The sequence below is a fragment of the Scatophagus argus genome, chromosome 3, assembly GCF_020382885.2.
Source record: "Scatophagus argus isolate fScaArg1 chromosome 3, fScaArg1.pri, whole genome shotgun sequence".
Taxonomy (NCBI): domain Eukaryota; kingdom Metazoa; phylum Chordata; class Actinopteri; family Scatophagidae; genus Scatophagus; species Scatophagus argus.
Genome location: NC_058495.1, coordinates 2338195 through 2363063, shown reverse-complemented (window position 1 = coordinate 2363063; position 24869 = coordinate 2338195). Strand labels below are relative to the sequence as shown.

At 41.6% G+C, this 24869-nt stretch overlaps 2 protein-coding genes across 3 annotated transcripts; both read right to left on the bottom strand.

The window, feature by feature from the left end:
* Window positions 1–279: 279 nt before the first annotated feature.
* Window positions 280–24322, bottom strand: cpne1 (copine I). Of its 2 annotated transcripts, none has more exons than XM_046380902.1 (16): window positions 24186–24322; window positions 9988–10116; window positions 9714–9893; window positions 8735–8809; window positions 8503–8574; window positions 7561–7644; window positions 7186–7275; window positions 7006–7104; window positions 6826–6912; window positions 6276–6335; window positions 5974–6107; window positions 5275–5329; window positions 5114–5168; window positions 4108–4241; window positions 3780–4016; window positions 280–3662 (listed from the first exon to the last, which is right to left on the bottom strand). In XM_046380902.1, exons 2-16 carry the CDS (start codon window positions 10114–10116, stop codon window positions 3546–3548), a joined length of 1608 nt encoding a protein of 535 aa, XP_046236858.1. In that variant the 5' UTR covers window positions 24186–24322; the 3' UTR covers window positions 280–3545. The 2 variants fall into 2 exon arrangements, with proteins under 2 accessions (XP_046236858.1, XP_046236866.1); XM_046380910.1 differs by lacking the exon at window positions 24186–24322 and adding an exon at window positions 11898–12191.
* On the bottom strand, window positions 15069–24320 carry rbm12 (RNA binding motif protein 12). Its single transcript, XM_046380890.1, has 2 exons — window positions 24186–24320; window positions 15069–18787 (listed from the first exon to the last, which is right to left on the bottom strand). The coding sequence occupies exon 2, from the start codon at window positions 18757–18759 to the stop codon at window positions 16081–16083; it is 2679 nt and encodes an 892-aa protein (XP_046236846.1). The 5' UTR covers window positions 18760–18787; window positions 24186–24320; the 3' UTR covers window positions 15069–16080.
* Window positions 24323–24869: the final 547 nt, after the last annotated feature.

The window sequence follows — 24869 nt, the reverse complement described above, 5'->3', positions numbered from 1 at the left end:
GAGGCTGAGGGCTAGCTAATGAAACTATCTCAGATAAATTGTCCAAAATATCGTCCATAATTTACATCAGTGGTGACTGTATTGCATACTCACCAAGTTAATAGCCGAGATCTTTGAACACACACTGGGACTGAGAACAATAACAAGAAGTCAATCAGACTACTGAAGAGAGACAACATGACAAAAACAAAATGCATGTTGAAAAAACAAATAATTAGCCTTTAACCATAGCAGCCCCGCCCCTCACTTCCTACACACAGTAGACATACAGACATGTTATTGGTTATACTGGTTGTGTACTTCTTTATTAAGATAAAACAGGCAGTGTTTTCTTCTCGTTTTTTCCAAACAGCTGATTTTGATCCCCGTGATGCTTTGAGCGACAGCAGATTTTACACATTCTGGCAAAAATTCAATCAAGACCACAGCACCATGCAGCCACAGTCACAGTGATAATACAGCATGTTCGCCTGAACACTGATCAGATTTTTGTCATGACTTCCATTCCGCAATATTCCCTTTATTGAATTAATAAGATCTTTAAAATAAGAAGTGCAGATTTTGGCTGAAGTTTCAGAGAGTTAAGGCTACTCTTCACACTTTAAACCATGTATGTGAAAACAAAAACTCCCTTCAAGTACAAGAACACCCAATCATGATACTATCACCTGATGGCTTGTTACTAATGTTTACCTGTGGAATGTTCCAAGCAGGTGGGTTTTTTCTTTTTTTAGCAACACACACCTTTCCTTCTGTTTCATGCAACACCTCAGCTGTTCTGGAATCAGGCTTGCAGAACACAGACATATGGCAACAAATCAGAAAACAAATGAGGAGGACGTCATAGCAGCCTGACAGGTAAAGACTTTCACTCAACAGAATCTGATGCATCAGAGTGAGATGATACTAAACAATAAACACGCGCAAAGAAGAAGAAGAAGAAGAAAAGAACTCATGGTTGATTTAATTAGAGGATTTTCTGGAGCTTTCAAGTACTTCGTTTCCAGATCAAAATGAATGTTTCTGTAGGATTCTGTTTCTGTAGTTTCAATTTCAATTCAATCTTAAGAAAATAGTTTTGAGGTTTTTGTTTTTCTCGCTCTCCAAAAAAATGAATTAAAAAAAGTCTTGTGGTGTTAATAGCTGAGACCTCTGACTGAAATCTTTTTCTTGTGAATTTTAACTTCCTATGTCTCAGTTTGTTGATACTGATACAACGTATGACCAAAATGAATTGCTTACAAGCAGACATCATGTCTGAACTTGCTGTAGAGACAAATAAAAAATTTAGTCTCTCTAGAAAAACATCTCTATAGAGAGAATCAGCTCCTTCACTCATTTGAATTTTGATTCAAAATGTCTCAGGAGATTCATCTTTTTCATTTCATTTGCTGTGACTCCTGTCCCTCATGGGCTACTGTAGGAAGTTCACAGGAGGCTGGGAGTAGCAACAGGTGATGGTCTCTGTTGTCATCTCAGATATAATGATGGAACAAATTTGATCCAATAACACTGTTGGCACCACAGATGTAGAAGGAGGACAACCTGAATTTCCCATTTGACAAATTTCCCCTTGGGGATAAATAAAGGAATTCTGATTCTGATTTCTTCTCTTTCTTTCTTTTCACATTAAATGGAACAGCGCGACCCAGTGGACACAAACTACATATCCTGTCCACAGAAGTGACACCTGTGTATGTTTGCTGAAGGCGGGGAAGCAAAATTCCAGTAAAAGCTCCATTTGCTGATCAACACCATGAGATGTTGGTTGCATTTAGAGAAGACTGTTTTTTTCCATTCTAAGTGCTTTACAGTTGCAGTTGTAAGTGACAGAAACTAGTTCAGAAACTATTTTGTCACACGCACTGCTCCCAAATATCAAGAATGAACTTCTTTCCAAGTTAAAACAAAACAACAGTGCTAGAAATAATATGCAATAGAAATATTTCACTTCAGCTAAACCCATCAAGAAAGCCAAAGATCTCCCAGAAATGGACAAAACTCAAAACATCAAAAATACATTTCCTTCCTGTTCTGTCATTTTAAGCATCAACCACTACAAAAATGTACTTTTTCAGTGGTTTAATAATGTGATTTAAAATGAATTCTAAGCTTACGTTAAGTAAAGTGGTTGCACATTGAATGTTGGCAGCGATTCTTTGACACATTTTGACACATAGGCTGTGTGTGGGCGCTCACGGTCATTCCAGTATCCCAGATGGGAGGAGACACGTAAAACAGGAAACAGTCTTTGGTACAGAAACAGAGCAAACATTCAGATCAGATAGCCTCTCAGCGTGGTGCCGCTCAGCCATGTGGGCCCGAGGGTTACCATGGTTACAATTTAAACAACTGAAGATGTCAGCTGTGTTCTTTAAGGAGAAGAGGTCACACTGAAAGTGACTGAACTGTCCCTGTTCTATTCTCATTGTAAATTTATTGAGTTTAGTTGCTTAAGTCAGTGCATCTGTTGTCTGAAGTGCAAGTTACAGATTCATGTGGCGGCAAAGGGACTGCATATTGTCTTCGATATTTCATACATTTAACTGACAAATGCATGAATGAATGTTTTTGTTAGTGTCATTTTAGGCAAGTTGAGTGAAGCTCGATGGCAGAAATGAGTTGTGCACCTGGAGTCAGGATGGTGGCATCAACACAGCACTGAGAGTAGTGGCAAAAGAGTCTGGAAACATCCAGTTTCAGCTTTCAGCACCTGAAGAAACATGCTGAGTTAACACGGGCTACACTAAATACTACAGTAAGGCTATAGTGAAGTTTTATAGTAAGGCTATAGTAGTAAAGCTATGATGTAGAATATATAATGTCTTTCATATATAATTTTCCAGCATTTGAGCTAAAGCAAAGTGCAAAGTATCAATATCTGATTAATACAGCTAATCTGAGCCTCACACACACACACACACACACCAAACAGGTGGTCCACAAAGCATAAGGGGCTTTTCCATCTGATGCCGAATCAAACCATGGCGCATTAATGAAGCGAAGATTTGCCAAACACTGCCAACCTGCGACGATGTTCCAGTTCCCACAAGTTGCTGTTGTGATTAAGTGTGTTGAGGTGAATGGGAAAATCCCAAACTTCTCTCTGAATAAATTCTACACAGTTTTAAGTCTTTGGACTATGACTATGGCAAGAATAAAGGAGACAGAGGGTGAAGCTAAAAATGGCAAACACTTTTCCTGTGTTGTGTGTGCGAGCGCGGCTCAGTGATTATTAAACACATGGCTGTAAACATGTGATTTGCATAGTTAGCATGGAAGCAGCAGGAAGAATCAATCTACTATATCGTTACAAAAAAGATTTAAAAAAATGGCATTTGTTGCACATGGGATCCTAATTGGCTGACAGCTCTGTGGCATTGTGATTGGTTGAGATTCCATGTAACACATCAGGTTGGTCCCTGAAGAATGGTCAAATATGCAAGTAGTAACAGAATGTAGAAAAGGAGAAAGGAGGGCCTTAAGCTTTATGGGTGGGTCCGGGGAATGCATAACTGCTGTTTTGGTTTTTATAGAGGCAGGGCTTAGGATTTGGGGGCAGCTGGTGCTTTAGCTGGTTCAAGACCTCTCATTTTGAAATAAGAAACCAGCTGGTTGGGAACTTCAGCGAGGACAGACTGGGCCAGAGACGATTTGGGAGCCTAGAGAGAGGTGGAGAGAGGGGAGAGCTCAAACGATGGGTTTATAATAACAAACAATCAATTTCAATTCAAACAATACATTTTTGCACAGAAGGAGGACTACATGTACAGCCTTACATCTTTGAACTGTCTGTAGGGGACAAATTGGACAATGTCTCTGGCAACAGCTTCCCCCACTGTCGACCTCAGCACACCATCATCTCCATCCAGAAGCTCCATGGCCTTAAAGTCTGCCGGGCCCACCCCTACAATGATGATTGACAGCGGCAACCTGGATGCCCTAACGATGGCGTCCCGGGTTTGGTCGAAGTCAGTGATCTCACCGTCCGTGAGGATGAGAAGGACAAAGTATTGCTGCAGAGAGGCACAGACAGAGGTCTCAGTGCGAGTGTGTACATGTGGTGACGTTGTGTGTGTTTGTGCGTGTTTGTGCGTGTGTCCTCACAGAGGCACTGTTGCTTTGCGCACTGGTGGCAGCAATGGAGGCAACATGGTTGATGATGGGAGAGAAGTTTGTGGGTCCAGAGAGTCTCAGCTGGGGCAAAACCATCCTGTAAGCTTCAATGATCCCCTGAATACCTGCGAGACAGAAGAGAAGCAGTGCAATGAACTGAAAATATTTTCTGTGTTAGCAGCTGACCAGACTACGATATAAGGAATGAATGCAAGGTACTGAAATCTCCTTATTTCCGAGAAATCTGCTCCAGTTTAGTCTATGTGGTGTGTGTGTGTGTGTGTGTGTGTGTGTGTGTGTGTGTATGTGTTTTCACATACTGAAGAGGCAAAACCAAGTCTCAAGTCTCACCAAAAAGCACACTGGAGTATCTCAACACAGTTTCTTACTACATGACTATTTGGAACAATTTTCCTCACCAAACAAAATAGCATACTCTTTAATCTTTGGGCTTGGGGGAAGGTCTCAAGCATTTGTAAGTCAAAAGGCTCAAGTACAAATGAAGTCACAAGTCATTGGTGTGTAAGTCCAGGTCAAGCTGCAAGTGTTTTTTTTTTTTTTTGGTCTTGTCAAATCTGAAGTCATCAAATCTGTGACTCAAGTCCACAACTCTGCCGGAGACTATTACACTAAAAAAAGATGCCATCTACAAACTTTATTAATGTTACCTCACAAAAGTCACACATATAAATACATGTTTATCTAGCAGAGGTTTGTTTTAAATTCTCTCGTCCCCATTTATCAGCTCACAAGGTGGGTGGTGGGGAACCAGTGGACAAAAATACAACTTTTATTGTATAAATTTAAACTTAAATCCATTAAGTAGCTAAAACTAGCTCAATTTGATCTATCAAACAACAGTAACATGCTACTTACACATAAATGCATCAGTATCAACAGTATGGTAATGTCAGTCACCCAGGCCATTTATTTAATAACTGTTACGCAAGTAAGATTTTGAATAAAGGACTGTTACTGTGTGTTTGTATGTGAATACCTTGGCAGTAAGGATTAGTGGGGTTGAAGTTGAGGGCGAACTCATGGTGTGCAGCCTGTAATAACAACAACACAAATGCTTTACTCTGATTGTCTTCTTAGAAAACTATGAGAGGATAAAAAAAAAGATATATAATGATGTATAAAAGATAAAAAGCTGACCTGGTAGTCTGGGGGCAGTTTGGCTCCAAAACCAAATGCTGGAAAAAGTTTATCGCTGAAACGAGAAAAACAAAACAACCACTGTCACACAAAGAAATGCACTATTCTACTCTGCAATAAGAGTTTATGATTCAGGTTGAGATTTTGGGATTAGTGTGTAAGGCTCACAATGAAGGTTGGAGAAATTAGGGTGTGGCATTTAGGGTGTATGGTTTGAGATGAAGGATTCTGGGAAGTGTAGGACAGTGGTTCCCAACCAGGGGAACAAAGAACATGTGGGTTGCTCAAGACCTTTCTGCTCTGAGGTTGTCAAATGTTCTTGTTAACTTAGGTTAAAAAAAAAATAAAGAAATATGTTTTATCCTCACAACGGTAGACTGTAAATCACATTTCTGTGACCTCTCACCCTCTGTGAGAGGTTCTCTGAGCTTTTCAAGAGGGGCTGCAAGGAAAAAAGATGGGGAACCACAGGCACAGTGGGTAGAGTGTGGAGTGTGTGAACGTAGGGTTTATGGTATGAACTGTACGGTTTAGGTTTTAGGAATTTAGGAAGGAATTAACATGTAGAGTGTTCCAATTTGGGTGTAGGCTTCAGGGTTAAGGATGTAGTGCGTGTATCTCTATGTTTTAGGGCTTGGTGTGCGTAATCAAGGTGTAATTTACCAGGTGGAGGGTGTGGGTGTGTGAGTGTGCACTAACGTGTCATAGTCCTGGACCACCTGACCCACAGACCACAGAGCAGACAGGTACTGGTTCAACCCGTCTGGGCTCATGTAGTGGAGAGAGTTGGGCGAGCGAGGATCACCATTAGAGCCGGTGAAGTCAATCCCCACCTACAGCGTACATACAAACATTCACTCATTTATTACCAAAATGCATCGTGTACAAGATAATTTAATCAACCAGCTAACGGATTGTGTTTTACAGATCAACTAAGAGTTCACGGTAAAGGCAAAAATAAAGCATTTCAAACGTGTGTGTGTTTGTTGTTGTTGACATACAGTGAAGTTGATCTGGCAGCCTCCCATCACGTAGTCCAGGAAGGTGTGCTGAGTCACCAGCTGCAAACACACAATGTCAGCATCTATGTCCACACTATAAATATGGTGTATATATGTATACAATATACTTCAGGTCGTAGTTAAAGTGAAGCCTGAGTTATTATGCACGTTCCTGTATGTTGATGCGACACGGTTACAATACACGTGTGAGGAGGAAAGATTTCATTTGTCTGGACAGCGAGACGCACACATGTGTCTCAGACAAAATGTAAATCAACACTGGGCATGTTTTTTACATCTGTCACTCCTAAAAAATTAAATAATGATCAGGCAAGCAGCAGGGCAAATATTTTTATGGCCACAGTTAAAAAACTGCACAGCATTCAAATGTTGGTTTAGAATTTGAATGTCAACGATAGGGATGAAGGGTTTAAAACTTCAAACTATTCGGCTGGTGTTGTGTTAAACTGTTGTGTGCTGCTGTGTTAAGTCTAATGGTTTTCAAAGCAAAGCAATTCCAGCAATGAATTCTGGGTAACGTGGGCTCTACCTTGCAGCTCTTCACAGAGACAACTCCAGAGTTCTTGTAGCTCTTCTTTTTCTTCTGTTTCTCAGGGTGGATGCACTCAAACTCCACCTGGTGGACCAAGCATCTGACTGTTTAATGACCCACTGAGCTGCTGATCAGCCAACAGACAGCTGTACAGTGTTTTCTTATCAGTGAGCTCACCTGTGAACCATGGCCTGCTTTCTGCAGCTCAGAGACTTTAGTGGTGAAAGAACCAATGAGGTCATGAGATCCGTCACTGTCATGATCAGAACAATCCACCTGCAGAAGGAGGAGATTTCATGTGACTGCTGAGGATTTTATTGATTGATTTGAATAAAGGTGGTTTCTGATTGGTGGAACCTTCAGTGGTCTGTCGAGGTCGCTGGAGCAGAACGTCTGCAGAGGAACAGTAAACTTCTTCCAGGTGGGACTCAGATTGTTCTTCACCACCTGCGGGCACACACATGCACACACACACACACACACACATTATTATCATATCACTGTGACACCATCATGTACGTGTTGGATGCTTCAGTTATAAAAATTATAACTTTAGACCTTTATAATGAGGTCACTTTTTCTGACATTTCCATGGTTTTAAATCTTAGTTTCTCTGTATAACTGCATATTCATGACTAAATAAACACTAATCAGATTTTTAAGGTTTGGGGGAAAAAAATTGTTATTTACTCATTGAGTGTAGGGTGTATGTGCATGTGCGTGTGTGTGTACCTCCGTTCTGTGGACCAACTGCCACTTTCCGTCGTCTCCTTTTTTAGAAATCTCCAGAAACGGATCAGACTTGCCAAACATGTCCTGAACAGAGATAAAAAGCAACATGCAGTCATCTCATTAGTTGTGTTTATGTAACTTTGTGTACTTAAGTAACCAGTTTCCTATCTTGATTGACCAGTAAGCTGATTTCAGCATTTACAGCATTTAAATGAGGAACCTGTTCCTATAATTGGGCAGGGGGATTAGATAAATCACCCAAGGAGGCTGTAGGACCTCTAACAGGTTGCTTTCCCGCACTGATCAATTGAAGGCATGTAAGTTTCATACATTTGTTTTTTGATTAAAAGAAAACATCCCGCTATGACTAACACAAATTAAGTTTCCGCTTCTGCTTTTTAAGCTTCCAAAAAAGGTCTGTGACAGAGCAGAAATGTGGTTACTGATCTGCTGTATGTATATGTGGAAGTACAGCAAGCGGGTTACTATAGTACATGTTAGCATTTTCTCAGGCCACCTTTGTGATCTGATATCACTTGTAATGATACCAGTTCTTTAAGTCCACAGAAGAGGAGAAAAACGTATAAGCAGCATGTCCAGCAGTCAGTCACACCAGCTGCTGAAGTGTTTACTGAACACATACGTGTTTAGACCCATTAACTGTGGATGAAACTTTTGAATAAAGAAATACATGTGGAGGCACATGTAATTAAAACAAAGTCAGAACTCCATTTAACTGACTGTCAGGTACCTTTAACAATTCCACGCCTCCACAACTACTGACTTCCCGTGAATGTCCCATTTACAGGAAGTCACTGAGTAAGTTGATTGCTTTTGCTTGGCGGGCACTACAGAAGTTGCCTAGCAACTGATTTATACATGACTAAAATCTAGATAAAACAGGTTTCAAGTTTTACTGGTACAACCTGTTTCTGAAGTTACCTTCTTATCGAGGTTTTTAGCCTCCAGCTCCAACACAATGGCTCTGTTGTCCTTGATCTCCTCTGCCGTAATCTACACACACACACACACAGACAGTCTTGACTTGATGGTCACAATAAACATTGTTCTGATCGTCAGAGAAAAGGATTCTCCATAGACTTGATCTAATATGATATGTGATAATATGATATGTAGTATTATGACATTACACACACACACACGCAATACATACAGTGATGGTTCCTTTCCCTGCAGGCTTGCCTTTCTTCAGCTGCAGAGGTCTGGTGATAGTTTTACTGGAAACTATCTGAAATACACACAGAGGATGTTAGTGTCCAGCTGACAACAGATTCAAATCCTGTATCCGTAGTGCTACAAAAGCAGCAACCATAAGGCACTAGAGAAAAGAAAAGTATTGTGATTGCACAGTTTGTCCAGCAGAGGGCTGTGGGGACTTTGTAACACTTAGTGGCCCTGTGAATCTTTTCTGTGGAACTCAGTACTTAAACAATTTTAATTGGGATTCCTGCTAAAAAACGTTATTTATGACTGGATGTAAAAGCCGAAGACATGATGAATCACAAAGCAGCAGCATTAGTCTGACCTGGTTTGTGTGATACAGTGATATGACTTCTGATATTACAGTCCATATGACTTCCAGAGGGAGCTGACACTCCACTGGACACAAGAGGTCAATCAATCGATTAGCCGATTGTCGAGAACTACCTTTAGATTAATGATTAAAAGTCTCATTTCATTTTCATTTTTCAAGCAAAAGTGACAAATTCTCAGAGTTCAGCATCTCAAATGTGAAGATTTGTTGCTTTACTTGCTCATGTACAAATTATTCTAAATTTTATTTCAAACTGTTGGTCAGAAAGTATTTGACGAATACTTAAGGAATGTTTGTGAAATTAAACAGGGCATTACAGGGCATTTTATTATTTTCTGACATTTTATAGTCTAAAGGATTAATTAATCATTAATGAATAAAATAATCAGTATTATCTGTGTGTTGGCGGGATGAGAAGGTGAGGGATGAAGATGAGCCTGTATCAAAGTTATGATGAATGTTAGTCAGATTTAGATCCAAGATCCAAGTGAAAAACTAATCCAGTTCACTGAAAATTTAACATGGAGGAGTTCATTCAGTTTTAGCTCAATTCAATTTCTACCGAGACTGGCACAAGCTGTTCTGGGGTGTATTCTACCTGTCCCAGTGTTAACTCCACCCCTCCCAAGTAGTCGTCATCGCCGAGGTCAAAGCTGGAGTTGTCGATATCGTAGATCCCCAGCTTGAGATTCTGAACTGTCTCAAAGTGATAATCCAGTCTAAGACGCTGACTGAAGGACGGACTGGAGGTGTTCTTCAAACGCTCAGTGCGACCCAGCTGAGGAAGTGAGGGGACGTTTAATTTACCTCACATAAGATTAAAAGTAACATCAAACAAAGACCAGTATCCTGGAGCGTGACTGCCACCTTACCTCTGTCCAGGTGTCTCCTCCTGAGCTCTGCAGCAGCACGCAAAGAGGATCAGACTTTGAGCCGACATCTTTATCCAGCAGCTCAGAGCAGGAGACGCTCAGCTCCACCTTAGAGACACAGTCTGCCATCTGAGGGGGACACAGAGAGACCTCGAGGTCAGGATTCACCTCAGAAATCAGTAAGATTGTGAAGCTGGGTCATATTAAAACCTTCTCGTGTCTGTGTCTGACAAATGTTTTAACCGCTGAGAACAGTTCAAAAAGCAACAATCAGAGATGAAGTGACCAGCGTGTGTGTGCGTGTGTGTGAGCTTCAGTTTGACAGAGAGCTAAGATGAGGAAATCAGACTTTTTGTTACAACTGGAACTTAAACAGAAACAATAAGCGGTCACTGTCGTTGCTTCGGTTTAATCACCTTTGAGAGTTTGTGACAGCTGTCACGCTGTCCTCTTTCTACCGTAGCATGAAATGAATGTATTTCTCTGCTGTGTAAGAACAAAAAAAAGCCAACACATGGCCCTTTCTATCATTTAAAACCGCTTTATAAACATACAGTTGATAACACAGCAATAAGGACATTTGCAGTGTATACTAATGTGTGATATTTGAACTGTATTATTTACTGTCAATCAGCTGTATTAATAAACAATCATGTCTGCTTAAATGCAACTACATCCAGGCACTCTGAACAGACAACCAACATACGCCCAACCATTTACAACCTCATCTGTAACAGACCAAGTCCTGAGGTACATCACGTGGACATCCAGAGTGGATTAGAGGATTACAGATGAAAATTCAGTGAAACAACTATTCTGACAACTGATCGTTTGTTTTTCAAGCAAAACAGATGACCCTTTGAACTTCAGTCTGCATCAGAACAATTCACTTCTGTCACTTCACTGAGGCATCACAGAAATAAAGCAATAAGCCATCTGTAGGGAGATAAAAAGTATGATTATCCTATGCTGACAGGTTTCTCCCTCTGCTTATCTTGTTCTCTGACATTACATGTGCTTCACATTGTGGTGAGTCCGTTGAGACATTACTGTGTGACTTCTCCCCACATGCAAAGGAGGCTGTCAGTGCTTTGACACTGAGTAAACTTAGGGAAACTCAAGCCACCTCGTTGAGCAGCAGCTATAAACTGAGGCTGGGCTCTGTGTATGATGTTGTGCTGAATAAATAAAGAGCAGCGCTCACTTGCTGTTGTTGTGTCTAAATGGAAAAAAAACCAAAACAAAACATGATTTTGGGGTAAGCTGTCTCTCGAATGTAATCAAAATATGTCACAACCTGAAGTGATGAAAACGCTGAGTATAATGACAAAACACTATGAAATACTGAAGTACTGTAATTCTGAGGTACTTGAACTTTACTTGAGTATTTGAGTTGTAAGCTGCTCCTCTACATTTCAGTCTGAATATTGTATTTTCTGCTTCATTTATATGACCGCTTAAGAATAGCTTTGCACATGAAGACTTCAAAACCTTACAACGAGCAAAAAAAAAAAAATAAGACATTGTTACACAATACATAACAGCACCTGACTGCATACAAAACTCTGCTGGGATGTACCCCTGCCAGCTGGCACGCGACTGGACAGAACTGCGGCACGAGCATGAGAATCAGAGAACCAGTCAGCCAATTAAATTAGCACAGTCAACAACACACCCGCGTGCGTTTGCGCTGCTCTTCTTGTTAGGACACTGGTACTTTCGTTAGGCTTCTTTCTGATTTCCACAACTGAAACCGCAGAAATGACGTTTAGGACGTCGCATTAGGATTTCCGACCCCGTGAGAACTACTAGACCCAACAAGGCTCGTGTTTCGACCAGAAACTGTCCCCTGTAGGTAACAAAAGCGCGCACACACAAGCCATTGTGTCAATAAAAACTGTGTTAATCACCTTATCAAAACGGTTGTATTTTATCTGCTTCAGACCACAGGAGCAAACAGCCAGGCGGAGGCGGAGTATTCACAGTCCGTACAGGAAACGACACCTTTTCAATGAAAAAAAAAACGCACTTGAAAGTGCACTAAACTGTCCTTTGACCGTCCTTTAACCACTGCGTTAGTCTACTAATATCAACCACCGCTGGAGTTTAGATTTAACTGTGTGTTAAATTAGCGACAGATCTTCTCTCGCTCAGCAGCTTAAGCTAACAGGGAGCGGCACACAGATAGGATGCACTGTGATTGGACTAGCAGCTACAACACCACATTATAATTGGACAAGACGATTGTCAATCACGCCCTGAGCCCAGGGCGGATTGGTGACGTTTCAAGCTTGAAAAGAAAGCCCCAATAAAAGTTGAGAATCCAACTTGACCCCTTCAGAATAAGAGCAGCATCACAATCAATCAGGGTTGGTTGTGTTTTACTATTTCCAATCAGTAACACACAAAATGTCAAATAGTGACATTTTAAAGGCAAACTTATTTTATTATCTTTGAAGATGCAAGTTGGCCTGGGCCAGAAAGCCAGTAATAAAATGTCAAAACTACAGCAGCAGTAATACCATAAACTCAGTGACACAAAGAGCATAGCACAAAAGCTAAAAAAGAGAAAGAATCCAAGGTAAGTAAGATAATAGTCCATGGTCCTTCCAGTACCTTCATTGTAATGTTGTGAAACTGAGTTTTCTCTCTCTAGGCTAAAGTCCAAGGAGTCCACCTTTCCATTGCAAGAATGCAATTAGTTTAACGGATACAAAGGGCGAGTGCAGTAATAAGACATAATTCCAAACTTTTGGCCAAACAAACCAACCACTGGACATTTTCATTAATCTGTAGTGAACTAACAGCATTCTGACATATGATTCATACATTCTGCTGAAAAGAGCTAATAATTGGACCTTTAGTGCAGTTGTTTCTGGTCAAAATACAGTAGTCAAAGACAAGAATTAACTTCCAGACTCGCTTTGCGACTGGCTTCAAAGGTACAAATATGTGCTTTTATGTTGAAGGTACACACTCAAGCCGGAAGTACTGTCGCTGAGGCAACAGCACTCAAGATATGTGATGAGTCAAATGATGACATGATCAGAAACAACAGGGTAGCGTCAGAAGTATAACTGAGAAGAGTCAGAGCAGAAGTGGAATACAAAAAAACTGAACACAGTACGAGCCAGCGTCCTCACAGTGGACAGTACAGGTTCATTTTATTCATCCTTCGTGGAACCATACAGAAGAAAGCAGCAGAGCGTCACATCAGAAAATGGAATCAGAACTGGAAAGACCAAAACACAGAAAAGGAGACCTGAGAGAAAGAGAGCATAATATACAGAACCACAGTTTTGTGTCCAACCCTGTAAATCTGTCTCACATGCACGCACGCACATGCACACACACACACACACACAGAACCCCTGCCTCACCCATCTTTAGCATCATCATCCTCAAATGATCCACCCTCCTTGGAAAAAACTGCTTACACCCTTTTCTGAACTCTTACATTCTGCTCCTGCCTCCATCTTTACCAGCTTGAGCTGCGTATAAACGCCATTCAAATGCAAAGAACTTCATTTTAAGTTCTGGTGGAGAGTCTTGGGTGTGTATAACATCACACAGTATCAATAAAGAGCTGGTACAACCTTAAACAGAAAAACTTTAAATCACTTAAAGGGAAATATAAGGGAAAAGTATTTTTCTTTTAAGTTTTTGATTTTATTCTCTATTTATTATATAACATGAAATTAAGCAATACTACATCACTTAAATTACCAAAGAATCCAATCCCTCAAACTGTAAAAAGACAGCAGCAGCAGCAGTCATGAACTGGGTTTATAACCCAAAATACAAGTCAGGAATGAGCTTCTGAACTCGGGACCTGAACAAAAGCTATGATAAGAACGATTGAAAAATGAGACAACAGTTTTGAACTTTAAAAAATTCACCCATTAACAATTATTTAGTTACTCCTCATAAGTTATCTTTTATGGTCATTCAAGGTGAATCTGTGATTGTTGATGATTGTGTACAGATTACAGCTGACTGTTGTAAGGCACAGGCTATTGTTGACACAGTATCTGCCATTTCTCATATTTATAAAGGAGCATTTTTGTGTCTGGTCACTCACCTGCAAGTCCTGCCTATTGATCAGTCGGAAAGAAGGTCTCAGCAGGTAACTGACAGTTCAGTGCCAGTCATTCAGTGATAATTTTAGCCCTGTTCCACACTCACCCATCCATACAGACTCATTTAGTCTCACATCCTTAGCAAAAAGCCAAACCTGTCATCAGGATTTTCCTTTTATTCCAGCATATTTTATCCTTTTTCTATCCACACATCAGGTCCACAACATAACCAATCATCTTTGCCAACACGCCACTTATCTAGACAGTGTTTCACACCACTTTATTATGGCCTCTTTATCCATTTATTTCACACATACAACAATGCATGCACAACCAGTAAACATTGTTTTCAGTGTACCTGTTTGGAGGTTCACCACTTCCTTAAAGCAGCAGATGGTCCCTCTTCAGATAAACCCATTTCCACTGATGGTTGCTAGCTTGATTTACAGCTACAAAGTTCTTATGAGACTGCATGTGTGGACTAAACAGAAAATGAGGCTCTCTTTCAAATCTGCAGCACAAAGCTAAGAGCAACTGTGCTGACTAATAAGAATCAAACTATTCATGTTGAAATCAAAATTAAGTAGCTTTGACCACTTCTAATGCTGTTATGTATGGTTTAAAATATAAACATCCTTTTGTTATTCTCAAGTTGGTAAAATAGAATTCACCAGGATTCACAGAAATCTATTAGTTAGGATTAAAGTTATTATGGAAATGTAAAAGTTCCAGTCTAAATTTGTGAATCCACCATTTCAGTCAAAAACAAATTACTCAACACACAACATGAAGCTATTATCTGGATCAAGGTTCAAATCCAAGTACCTTAAACTGCACTGAAGATGTCAATTGATGGTCTTCTGTATTTCAAACAAAACCCATTCTCATTTACAAAATAAAGAAACAAGCTACTCAGTTAACTCGAATCACTTAATCAGAAAGATTCCATCATCGGGTAGTGAAGAGCACACAGTCAAAGAGGACTGACTGCAGGGGCGCAGGTGTGCATCAGGAATGTCCTTTTATTAGCCAAAGCAAAGGAGACTCCACATCACGTATGGTTATACAAGTTTGTTCACACTGACATTTGAAATAAAAATGAGCTTTAAGGTGAAAACATTCAAAACATTATGAAACATGCACACAACAAAAGCTACCAAACTAAAAAAAACTACAGACCTCATCTCAGCGCTCTACAGTGGAAACACCTATTGAACATGTGCTGCAGAAATGGGTGGGCTGGGGTGGGGGTTATTCAAAAACAGCAACATCAGAAAAATGTGACAGAGAAAAAAGAATCAGCGGCCCAAGTTATTTAGAAAATAAAACACGTATCAGCAATCTCTCCATCCCACATCCTATCATATCAACATAGCACTGTTACAACACATAATTGTGTCTACATTTTATCATAGCAACAGATTTTCAGCCTTTTACAATGGCAACAGAGCTTGATGTCAGTATCATTTTTACCATAGCAACGGGGCATGTCAATATTTCACCATAGCAACAGAGCATAAACATTTGATCATTGCAACATAGCTTTTCATCGTCATTATACCACAGCCACAGAGCGTGTACATTTTAAACCACAGCAGCACAGGATATTTAAGCGCATACAGCAACAATGTCAGCCTTATTATACTCATCATGTTAACCATAGCAACAAAACAGGTGAATTTGTTCAGTGTGTCATCTTTGGACATGACTTGACAAAAAGCTGCATTGGAAACAGGATAAAAAAAAAGGACCAAAATCCTGCCAACATCAATATTATCGTCAATTTGTCCTACCAGTCTTTCTGGATGAGTTTCGGCCTACTGGACAGACTGCAGAGGGCGGGCTTACCTGCCATGATCTACACACAGAGGGCTTTCAGTAATGACTGACAGTCTGGGCAGAGCAAGGTCAGTTGAGTTTGAGTTTAAGTTGGCTTTGTTTCACCTGGATGGCTGATCCAAGTAAGTGTATGATTTTTAACAAAATCTACAGTCAGTCTATTCTGGGCGGAGCTTTAACCCAGACTTATCTTGACCTTGCGTGCTCCAATAGGTCGATCATTGAGGTCCATGACAGCGGCTGTGGCCTCCTCATGGCTCTGGAAGGCCACCATCGCCTCACCAGTTGGCAGGCCTTTTTCACTGAACTGCAGGCAGACTGAGCCTGGCACCACCTGGTAGCCATAAAAGAAGTCCATAATCTCATCCACAGTTACAGTAAACGGCATGTTCTGAAGCTTTACGATTGTGGGACCAGCAGTACCGCGACTGTTGGGATTGTTAGCTCCTCCAGGGGCTGGTGGATTACGGAGACCATCAGCTCCAGGAGTGAACACCTGCTGTCCACCTGCAGCCCTGCCCCCTGGATGTCCTTGGTTGTTGTTAGCCCCTCCCCCTCGGTTCTGTACTCCTCCACCTCCTTTTCTGTTGGCATTGTCAAAGGGCACCAACCCTCTAAGTCCATCCTGGCTGAAAGGGGCTCCTCCAGCAGCTCCGGGTCGAAAGCCCGGTGGCTCTAGGATTGGAGCTCCAGGAAGCCCAGCCACAAGGGGAGGAGCCACGCCCAAATTCACATCCCCCAGTCCTGCTGCCAGAGGAGGGAGAGGAGGAGGTCCTGCCAGCCCATTCCCTGGGGCTGAGAATGGAGTCACAAAAGGGGCACTACTCAGGTTTCCCATGGTGTTTCTGAGAAAGTTGAACTCTTCACCACTAATGCCAGCAAATGGGTTGATCTGGGATGGCTGAGGACTGGGCTGGGCTTGCTGGTGTTGATTCTGATTTTGGTTCAACTGGTTCTGGTTGCGTTGGCCCCTCTTGTTCTGCGGAGGAGGATTCCTCTCAATTTCCTTCATCTGTTCAAATGTCACCAGATGGACAAAGGCATCACGGCCATTGAGTTTTTGCCGGTGCAGTCTCTCAGCTTTGCGGGCATCTTCTTCAGTCCTCAGCTGGAAGATAGCTTGGCCTAAACCATTGCCATGACTATCTGTCAGGACCTTCAGGGTGTCCTCATAAAGCCCTACACCCTCCAGGAAGGCACGGACATCCTTCTTTGACACGTTGTAGGGGATGTTGGTGATGTGGGCACAGTTCCTGGGAGTTTTCAAGCCATCCTGGCTCTTTCCATCACCTTGTGCTGCTTCACGTTTGCGGATGGTGTCAATCTTTTCAAGCATTCCCTTCTTGCTGATTGGGTGGACCTGGATGAAGCGGGTGCCCATGTATTGCATATGAGCACCCAGAGCAGTCTTGTAGTCCTGTTCTGTTTTGAACTCAAGGAAGCCTTCTCCTGTGGCTCTCCCATTGGGCCCATAGGCGATGTAGATACTGTCTTCGATCATGTCCAAATTGTTAAAAAACTCCTTTATCTGTTTCTTATCTGCCTCATATGGAAGGCCCTTCAGGTAGACACAGAACTCCTGCCGGTGGGGAGAACGTGATCTTCCTCGCTGATCCCTGCCTCCAGCCCCAGTATTACCACGACGATGCTGCTGGTCCTGTGACTCATTATTTGATTTGATGTTATTGTGAGGAGCTTGGCCTGTGGCACTGTCATTGAGGCTAGCCCACTGCCGCTCAGAACCTGGGGTGATTTCAATGAACCTTTGGCCCATCATACCACCTCCCCGCTTCACAGCTTCAAAGCTGTCCTGGGGTGAGAAGAACTTTACCATGGCCCTGCCATTTGGCCTGCCCTGTCCATCCCTCAGCAGACGAACCCCATCCACTCCCAGACCCCGGAAAAAACTCCTAACATCCACCTCTGAGCAGGAAAATGGAAGATTCTGCAGGAGAACAAACAACTCATCAGGACTGACTGCTCCTGCTCCACTGGCTGCAGCAGCAGCCTTCATATGGGCCTGGAGACCAAGAGAGGCCAGGGGGGAGAGAGGATTGAAGAGCATGGGGTTGGGGTTTCCAAGGGGGAGGCCGGAGCCCAGTCCTGCTGGAGGAGGTAGGGAAGGGTTGAAAGGAGGCAGGGAGGACATGTGAGGGAGGTGGGACATAGGAGGTACCGGAGGGCCTTGGGACAGTGGGGAGACAGTAGGGACAGGGGGAAGGGAGGACACTGGCGGAGGAACTGGAATGGTGGGCAGCGTGGGCATGGGGGGCATGGAAGGCATGCTTGGAAGGGGAGGGATAGGTGGGGGGCCCGCATTAAGTGATGCCAGAGCTGTGGTGATTGTTGGGGCAGAGGTGTAGCTGTTAGGGAAGCTGGGCACCACGCTGGCCACTGCCTTGTTGCTTTGTGGCTCCTGAGATGTGCTTGCTGCCGTCACTGAGGCTGAGGTGTTACTGAAACTCTGGTTTCCATGGTTACTGCTTCTCGCACCTGCCTGCACTGTGGGAATGGGGGCAGCCACTTGTCGATTGGCATTTCCTCCTGTAGGTACAGCTGTTTCCACAGTGCCTGCTCCAGCCTCAAACCTGCGGCGACTGAGTTCAATCATGTTCTGCATTTCTGTCTTGCTGCTAAGCAAAAGCGACACTTTGGAGCCCTTAATGGACCCACCTGTACGCATCATCCCCAGACGGGCATCCTCATCAGTGGCAAAGACGATGAAGGCCTCACCATGCTCACCCCCAACGATGTGCACTCCCCCGTCAGGGATGGTGAGCCCGGAGAAGAAGTGTCGGATGTCCATGGTGCCGGCCACTATGGGCAGACCCTGCAGCCTGATGACTACTGCCATACTGACTGCTAAACAACAGCCCTACAACCTGGGGAGAAAGTAATACTACTGTCAGATGAAGAGCAGAAAGAGGGCAACCATTGGTTTCCAGATGTTTCCTCAAATCTGACGTCACAGGTCAACATAGGCTTAGCCAAATATGCTTACATTCCAGTTTCTACAGAATAAGCCAAACACCATGTTTAAAACTTTGTATACCCATTTTCAGGTCCTGACATTTGGAAACCAGTGGTGCTTGGAAGGGGTTTTAGGGACAGAGGAGAAACATCTGCAGGAAACTGGCAAAAAAAGCTAAACCAAGATGGTCTCCAGCCTTCTGAAGATTTTAATGAGTTAGATAAACTTGTTTCAGTTCACATCATGTCAGACTTTGTTAGATCCAACAGAAACCATCTGAAGCAATAATATTGCTCCACTGTTCACTAATTTCTGCTTAAAAGTCAAGGAATAAACAAATGGCAGTGATTTCATTAGACATACACACACACATTCTCTCTTCAAATGTCTCTGATGTTACATATACAGGGACAATGAGATTCACAGTGCTAAAAGGAATAAAGAAAACGCCGCCTGTGACATCACTCGGTGCTGAATCAGTCTAATATTTTTAATATCTACCTAAATTTGACCACTTTTTGTGAAACAAGCACATGCCTAGGCCAGGTCATATTCTACAACCTCTCCCAGTAACAACTGATTGGGCTGATCGACAACTAACTTCTATTGTGTCTAACAAGTACGTTTCAGTTTAAGCAGATCTCTCACGTACATCGTGGCTGGTTATAGTTAGATTCGTCCCCTTGTGTGTTTCTGATAAACGGCTCAGCCTTATATTTTGTAATTACACAAAAAACTTTGCTCGTACGTACAACCCTATTTTAAGATCGATAATTTGAAGCAGATAAAGAAATTTTGGCTGACATAACTTCAGACAACCAAGTTCAGCTGAAGATTACTCAAGACCTTAATCCTCAGTAACGTTTCCATATGTAACCCCTGTATGTAATTGGGAAGCTGTGAGCTAATTCTTTGAAGTAACCCTTAATGTTGCCCACCATGCAGTCTGCCAAACACCAAATGTGGGTAGAGTTCCTGTCTAGAGAGTAAATTTTACTAGGCTCTGTCACACTGGCAGGTAAATGTCTGTACCAAAATGAAATGAAAAGTCTCTACGGCGTTCTGGTCTCACAAGCGCACTGTTTCTGGCTGATGTCTGTGTTGAAGGACACACAGGGACAGGAACTTCTTGAATCTTGCTTTCAGGTGCTCCTCCTAAACTGTGATATCAATACTCCAATGGCTACAAGGGCAGTTTAAAAGAGGAAGGTCTCAATTTTTTTCGTATTTTCCTTTGCAGAAATACATAGACTACATTTATCATTGCGTTCTGGTTCTGTCACCACAGCATTTTTAAGAATTATATGCTAAAATCAAAATGAAATCCCATTCATATCTATGAGCAGATTTGAAAAATCGATAAACATCAACTGAAACTGTTATCAGGTCCCCATTTATGCCTACTTCTGTGGTAACTGTCAAGTTGTTTCACGGCAGTATTTTTACATTATTGAGTCTTACCCAATATATACATTTTAGCCAGAGAAAGTAATGCTTGGCAGAGTGTTTTTTCTTCTCCTGTCACCCTGTCTGGTGAGTCAAAAAGGTTATTTCAGACACTGCATGCAGAGCAAAGAAACTGCTTGTAATTTTGGCTGAGTCTGAAACATATTGTGAAACAGTAAACCTTCATGAATCTCAACTGAGCTGTTAGCTGGATGTATAGTTTCACTGAGAGAGGATTTCTGTAGGACACTGAAACATGGTGAAAAGGTCAGAAAAATAATATTCCTGCTTAAAATATCCTGATTGAATTCAACCTTTTACAGAACAGACATTAGATTCAGTAACTGATGTGTCTTAGTTTTCAGCTGTTGACAGTTTGTGCTTAGCCACTGTCAGTAACTATTAAAAAGCCTCAACACTGAACAAACAACTAAAGAATCTTAAATGCCACAACAGATTTTTAAAGCAACATGAAAACAAATTTCAGACTGCAGCAGCTTTCCTGTCTGACAGCAGAACAACATATGTCCAGAACCAAAATCCATCATCACTAAAGCTACCAGTGAACACCAAACATCAAACTCAATCTTTCCTAGCAATGAGTAGTAGTTGAAATTGAAGGTGAACACTAGGACATGCTGATCTGCTACCAGCCAACAATCACCTGCAAACACCATGCAAAAACCCAGGACCAATCCAGCAACCAGGAGGTAAGCAACAAACAGAGGAGAGCAGGACCACCCCTGCTGTCTGATTCCTCAAGCAGCACCAAATCAGCAGGCAGCACTTCAGCCACTTGTTGTAGAACACCACAATGCAAGCAACATGTCAACCAGCAAATCTGCAATACATTGTCAACAAAATATTAGCATCATGTTAACATGGCCAACAGCAGTAACTCATCCAGAGCAATATCGTCAATATTTAAGAAATGCCAAGTACATATAAACCAGAGCAGCATTAGCATCATGTCAACAAGAGAAACATTAGCATTATGAGAACCAGAGCAACATCAGCAACAGCAACCAAAGACAGAGGCTGATCAGAAGAGAAAGCAAACAGAAGCAAGGTTCAGAGCAACATGTTAGCTATCGCTGATAACGGCAGCAGTTGGAGCAATGCTCACAGTGTTCACAATCCTCTGCTTCACAAATGTCTCTGGACCTTCAGACAAATCTTCAAGTTTCTGTGCTCTAACTAACCCTGATCCAGGACTGTCACAATATAAATTATGGCCCCAGAATAAACATCACCCTAAACTCAACTAAAATCATTTAAGTCACTCTGCAAATGATATCATCAATCATCATTGAAAAATGTTGAAAGGAAAAACATTCTTAGAATTCTAGTTCGCTACATGCAGCTCACCACAACTTTTAACTCTATGTCAGACATCAACAACATTATCATCAAAGATTTCAGTGCACAACAGCACTGACAAAACATATCCAAAACGGACTTATGGTTAGAGGTTCACCAAGTTTTAATGGATTTTCAACTTGAACATCCACTCCTTTTGTTGGTGTCAACCTGCCAACAATCTGTATGAAACATCAACAGCACCAAGAAGATAAAACACAGCAAGAGAGGAAACAGCACCAGTTAATATAATTTCAGAGAGGTGAAAAGGTTCAGCTGCAGCTGGCACTCACATAAACCCAAGAAACAAAATGGAGCTGATAAGAGACAGAAAATCGTGTCCTTCAAACAGCCAGAAAACCAGAAATTTTCAATGCACTGAATTAAGGATTAAAAAGCAAAAAACAGCCTTGATTTCACATTTAAAGCTGGAATACATAAGTGTCCGTGTTGTCATCAATTCAAAAATCAAAAATAATGCAATTTATCAAACAACAAGAGTGGAAACCCATTCATGGAGCAAACAACTCAAGACACAAAGATAGATCTATTTAAGCACAATGATGAAGGAATAGTACATAACAGCCAACCAACAAGAGCTCAAATCTCAACAGACAAGACAAAGAGACAAAATGTGACATCACACTTTTGCTGCAATTTATCAAACCTTTAACGATGGCTACGTATTCCAGATCTGATCCCATCACCTATGTCAGTAGTGACTGTACAGAACTCCACTGACCTGCACAAGTCAACTGACAAAAATATCTCAAAGTAATTATTTACCTTTGCCACACATATTCATCATCTAAAGTAACATTCACTGACTTAAATATAGCCCCTTTCAGATATGCATCGCATTATGTGCGCTACCAACAACTGGGATAAACAGTAATAGTAGCTAGCAGCAGTTAGCAGCTAACACAAAGAAGAAGAACGGCAACTGAAAACATCTGCAAACTGAGGACACAACACAAGGTCTGAGAGCTCTTGAACTCTCATGAAAACAACCGTTGTTGCTAAGCTAGTCCACTGTTTAGAAAGTGCTACTTGACATGTAAAACACTGTGTTATATGTCATGCCTCTTCTGCTTGTGTAATGCTGGAATGTTGTCTAAAAAAACTGCACATTAGGTGGCATTATCCTGCTGTTGCTTGGTTCAGTGTAAAAAAAAAAAAAAGTGGCAGCGACATAGACAAGGGTTTTCACTGCAGCAGTATTGTGCAATCTCTGTATAAAATGGACTTGAGTTTCAATGAAATTCATGTTAAAATTTATTAACAGAGCCACTGGGTGGATCAGAACGGAGAGAAGCAAGGTGAACCTTCCTCACACAGACAACTGACAACCAATACATTTCTGAATTTCTGATATTAGGGAGTTTAAAAACATGGTCATTATATATCTGCTCATAGTGATTTTTCTGTGTAAACAAATGCAAGTTTACATCACAGAGACCCGTGTTTGAAAGACAGTCATTACATTGGCATTAGTTTTAAATTCCACGTCTGAAAAGGGCTTGAGTCAGTAAAACTGTTGTTGGCAGTTAAACCCCGGTTTCCCTGCTTTCATGTATTGGACGACGTGTGACATCACGGCCGGTTAGTGTGGGCTGCACTAGTGGTGTCCAATGGGAATATGGAGCTACTTTCATGTCAAAATTTAAACATGTTTCGCAAATGCCCTTCGTGCTTGGCACATACACCTAATTAACTGATGCATTTTGTATTACAAACATATAAAATGTACAAAAGAAATGTATCTTACAGGAAATATTTCCGCTGTGCTATTCTCACAAATATTTCGCCATCCAAAACAGCGGGTGGCGGTATTCATTAATTTAAACTACGCGAGGCTGTATTATGCATTTGCTTATTAATGGTGTTTTGAATTTGCAAAGCACGCTGCTAGTAAATTGTAGGGCATTTATGAAAGATGTTTTGGTAGGAACGTAGCTCCATATTGGCAGCAACCACACAATGGATAATACTATGCTTTAGATGAAACAGTTCAGCAAACTCACAGATCTCCTCCATCCTCATCAGTTCGCACAGTGATGAAATTACAGCTGAGCCGTAATGAAACATACAAAAAACATTACTCATTGGTCGGTAAGCTAGCTAACCGTAGCTAGTTGCTACGTACCAGACACCATTTTGAACAAACATGCATAAACATTTTACACAATCATTCATTATAACAAACCATTATTCGACACGATGCCGCTAAAACGTAACACGTAACTGACAATGTAAAACGTAACAGCTTCAGCTAATCAGCTACATCCCAGAAGAAATGCTGGTTGTAGCTATATTAGCTTAGCTTAGCTACATGAGCAGGATGACGCTCCGTTAGCCAACTACTGCTATCTGGCTGTGAAACCTGCTTTGTGTGTGTATTGGAGCGGAGAAACGAGCAACATGCACGCTTTAAACGGTTTCTCTCCCCCTCGGCTCCATGTGTGAGTGCGTCAATGAGTAGACTGCCTCTGCTGAATTCTTACCGAGAAATCTGTCAACAAACACACTGAGGTTTAGCTCATTAACGAAGCTCTTTTCTTCTATTCTCTCCTCCGATGTATCTGCAGGTTGCCACGGCACGAAATGTCGGCGCAAACACCGCGATACCCGAAGTGATAACGCGAGATTGCGCTTTCCTGACGTTGAAACGACATCGCCCTCTATCGGCTGGATAGGAGTAATGACACAAGAGGGAGGAGAATGAAGTCTTAACAGACGCTCAACATCACTGTTGGACTCACTGATGCTCTTGGGATTGAATGAGAGAAAGTCCCTGCAGCTTTCCAAAAGAGTGGAGGCGATAAATACCAATTGTTTTCATACAACGTGTTCAATTATCACACATTGCTGAAATCTGTAATAACCCTGCATTATTACTTCATCACACGCCCTGTAAAACGTAATTATTATTCTTACATTGTACATATATGGCGCCTAATGAGTTTATCGTTTTTTGCACAGGGCCCCTAACCAGGTTAATCCAACCACCTGCAACCGCGTACTTACTACAATACCACAAAAATGACTAATAATTGGTACTATTTAATATTAGCATTACAGACTAATACTAATGTATACACTTACTATATTAATATTAGTTGTACACTATGTAGTTTTTAAGGTGAACAGTATAAATTGTAAGTTCTTTGTTTATGGTGTACAGTAGT

What these genes read in the sequence shown, in the direction of transcription:
- cpne1 (XM_046380902.1), bottom strand. Translation starts at nt 10,116, where the DNA reads ATGGCAGACTGTGTCTCTAAGGTGGAGCTGAGCGTCTCCTGCTCTGAG. An exon ending in AACTGCCCCCAGACTACCAG is followed by an intron (nt 5,169 to 5,274) that starts GTCAGCTTTTTA and finishes TTGTTATTACAG; the next exon opens with GCTGCACACCATGAGTTCGC. An exon ending in CCTACAGACAGTTCAAAGAT is followed by an intron (nt 3,663 to 3,779) that starts GTAAGGCTGTAC and finishes ACCTCTCTCTAG; the next exon opens with GCTCCCAAATCGTCTCTGGC.
- rbm12 (XM_046380890.1), bottom strand. Translation starts at nt 18,759, where the DNA reads ATGGCAGTAGTCATCAGGCTGCAGGGTCTGCCCATAGTGGCCGGCACC.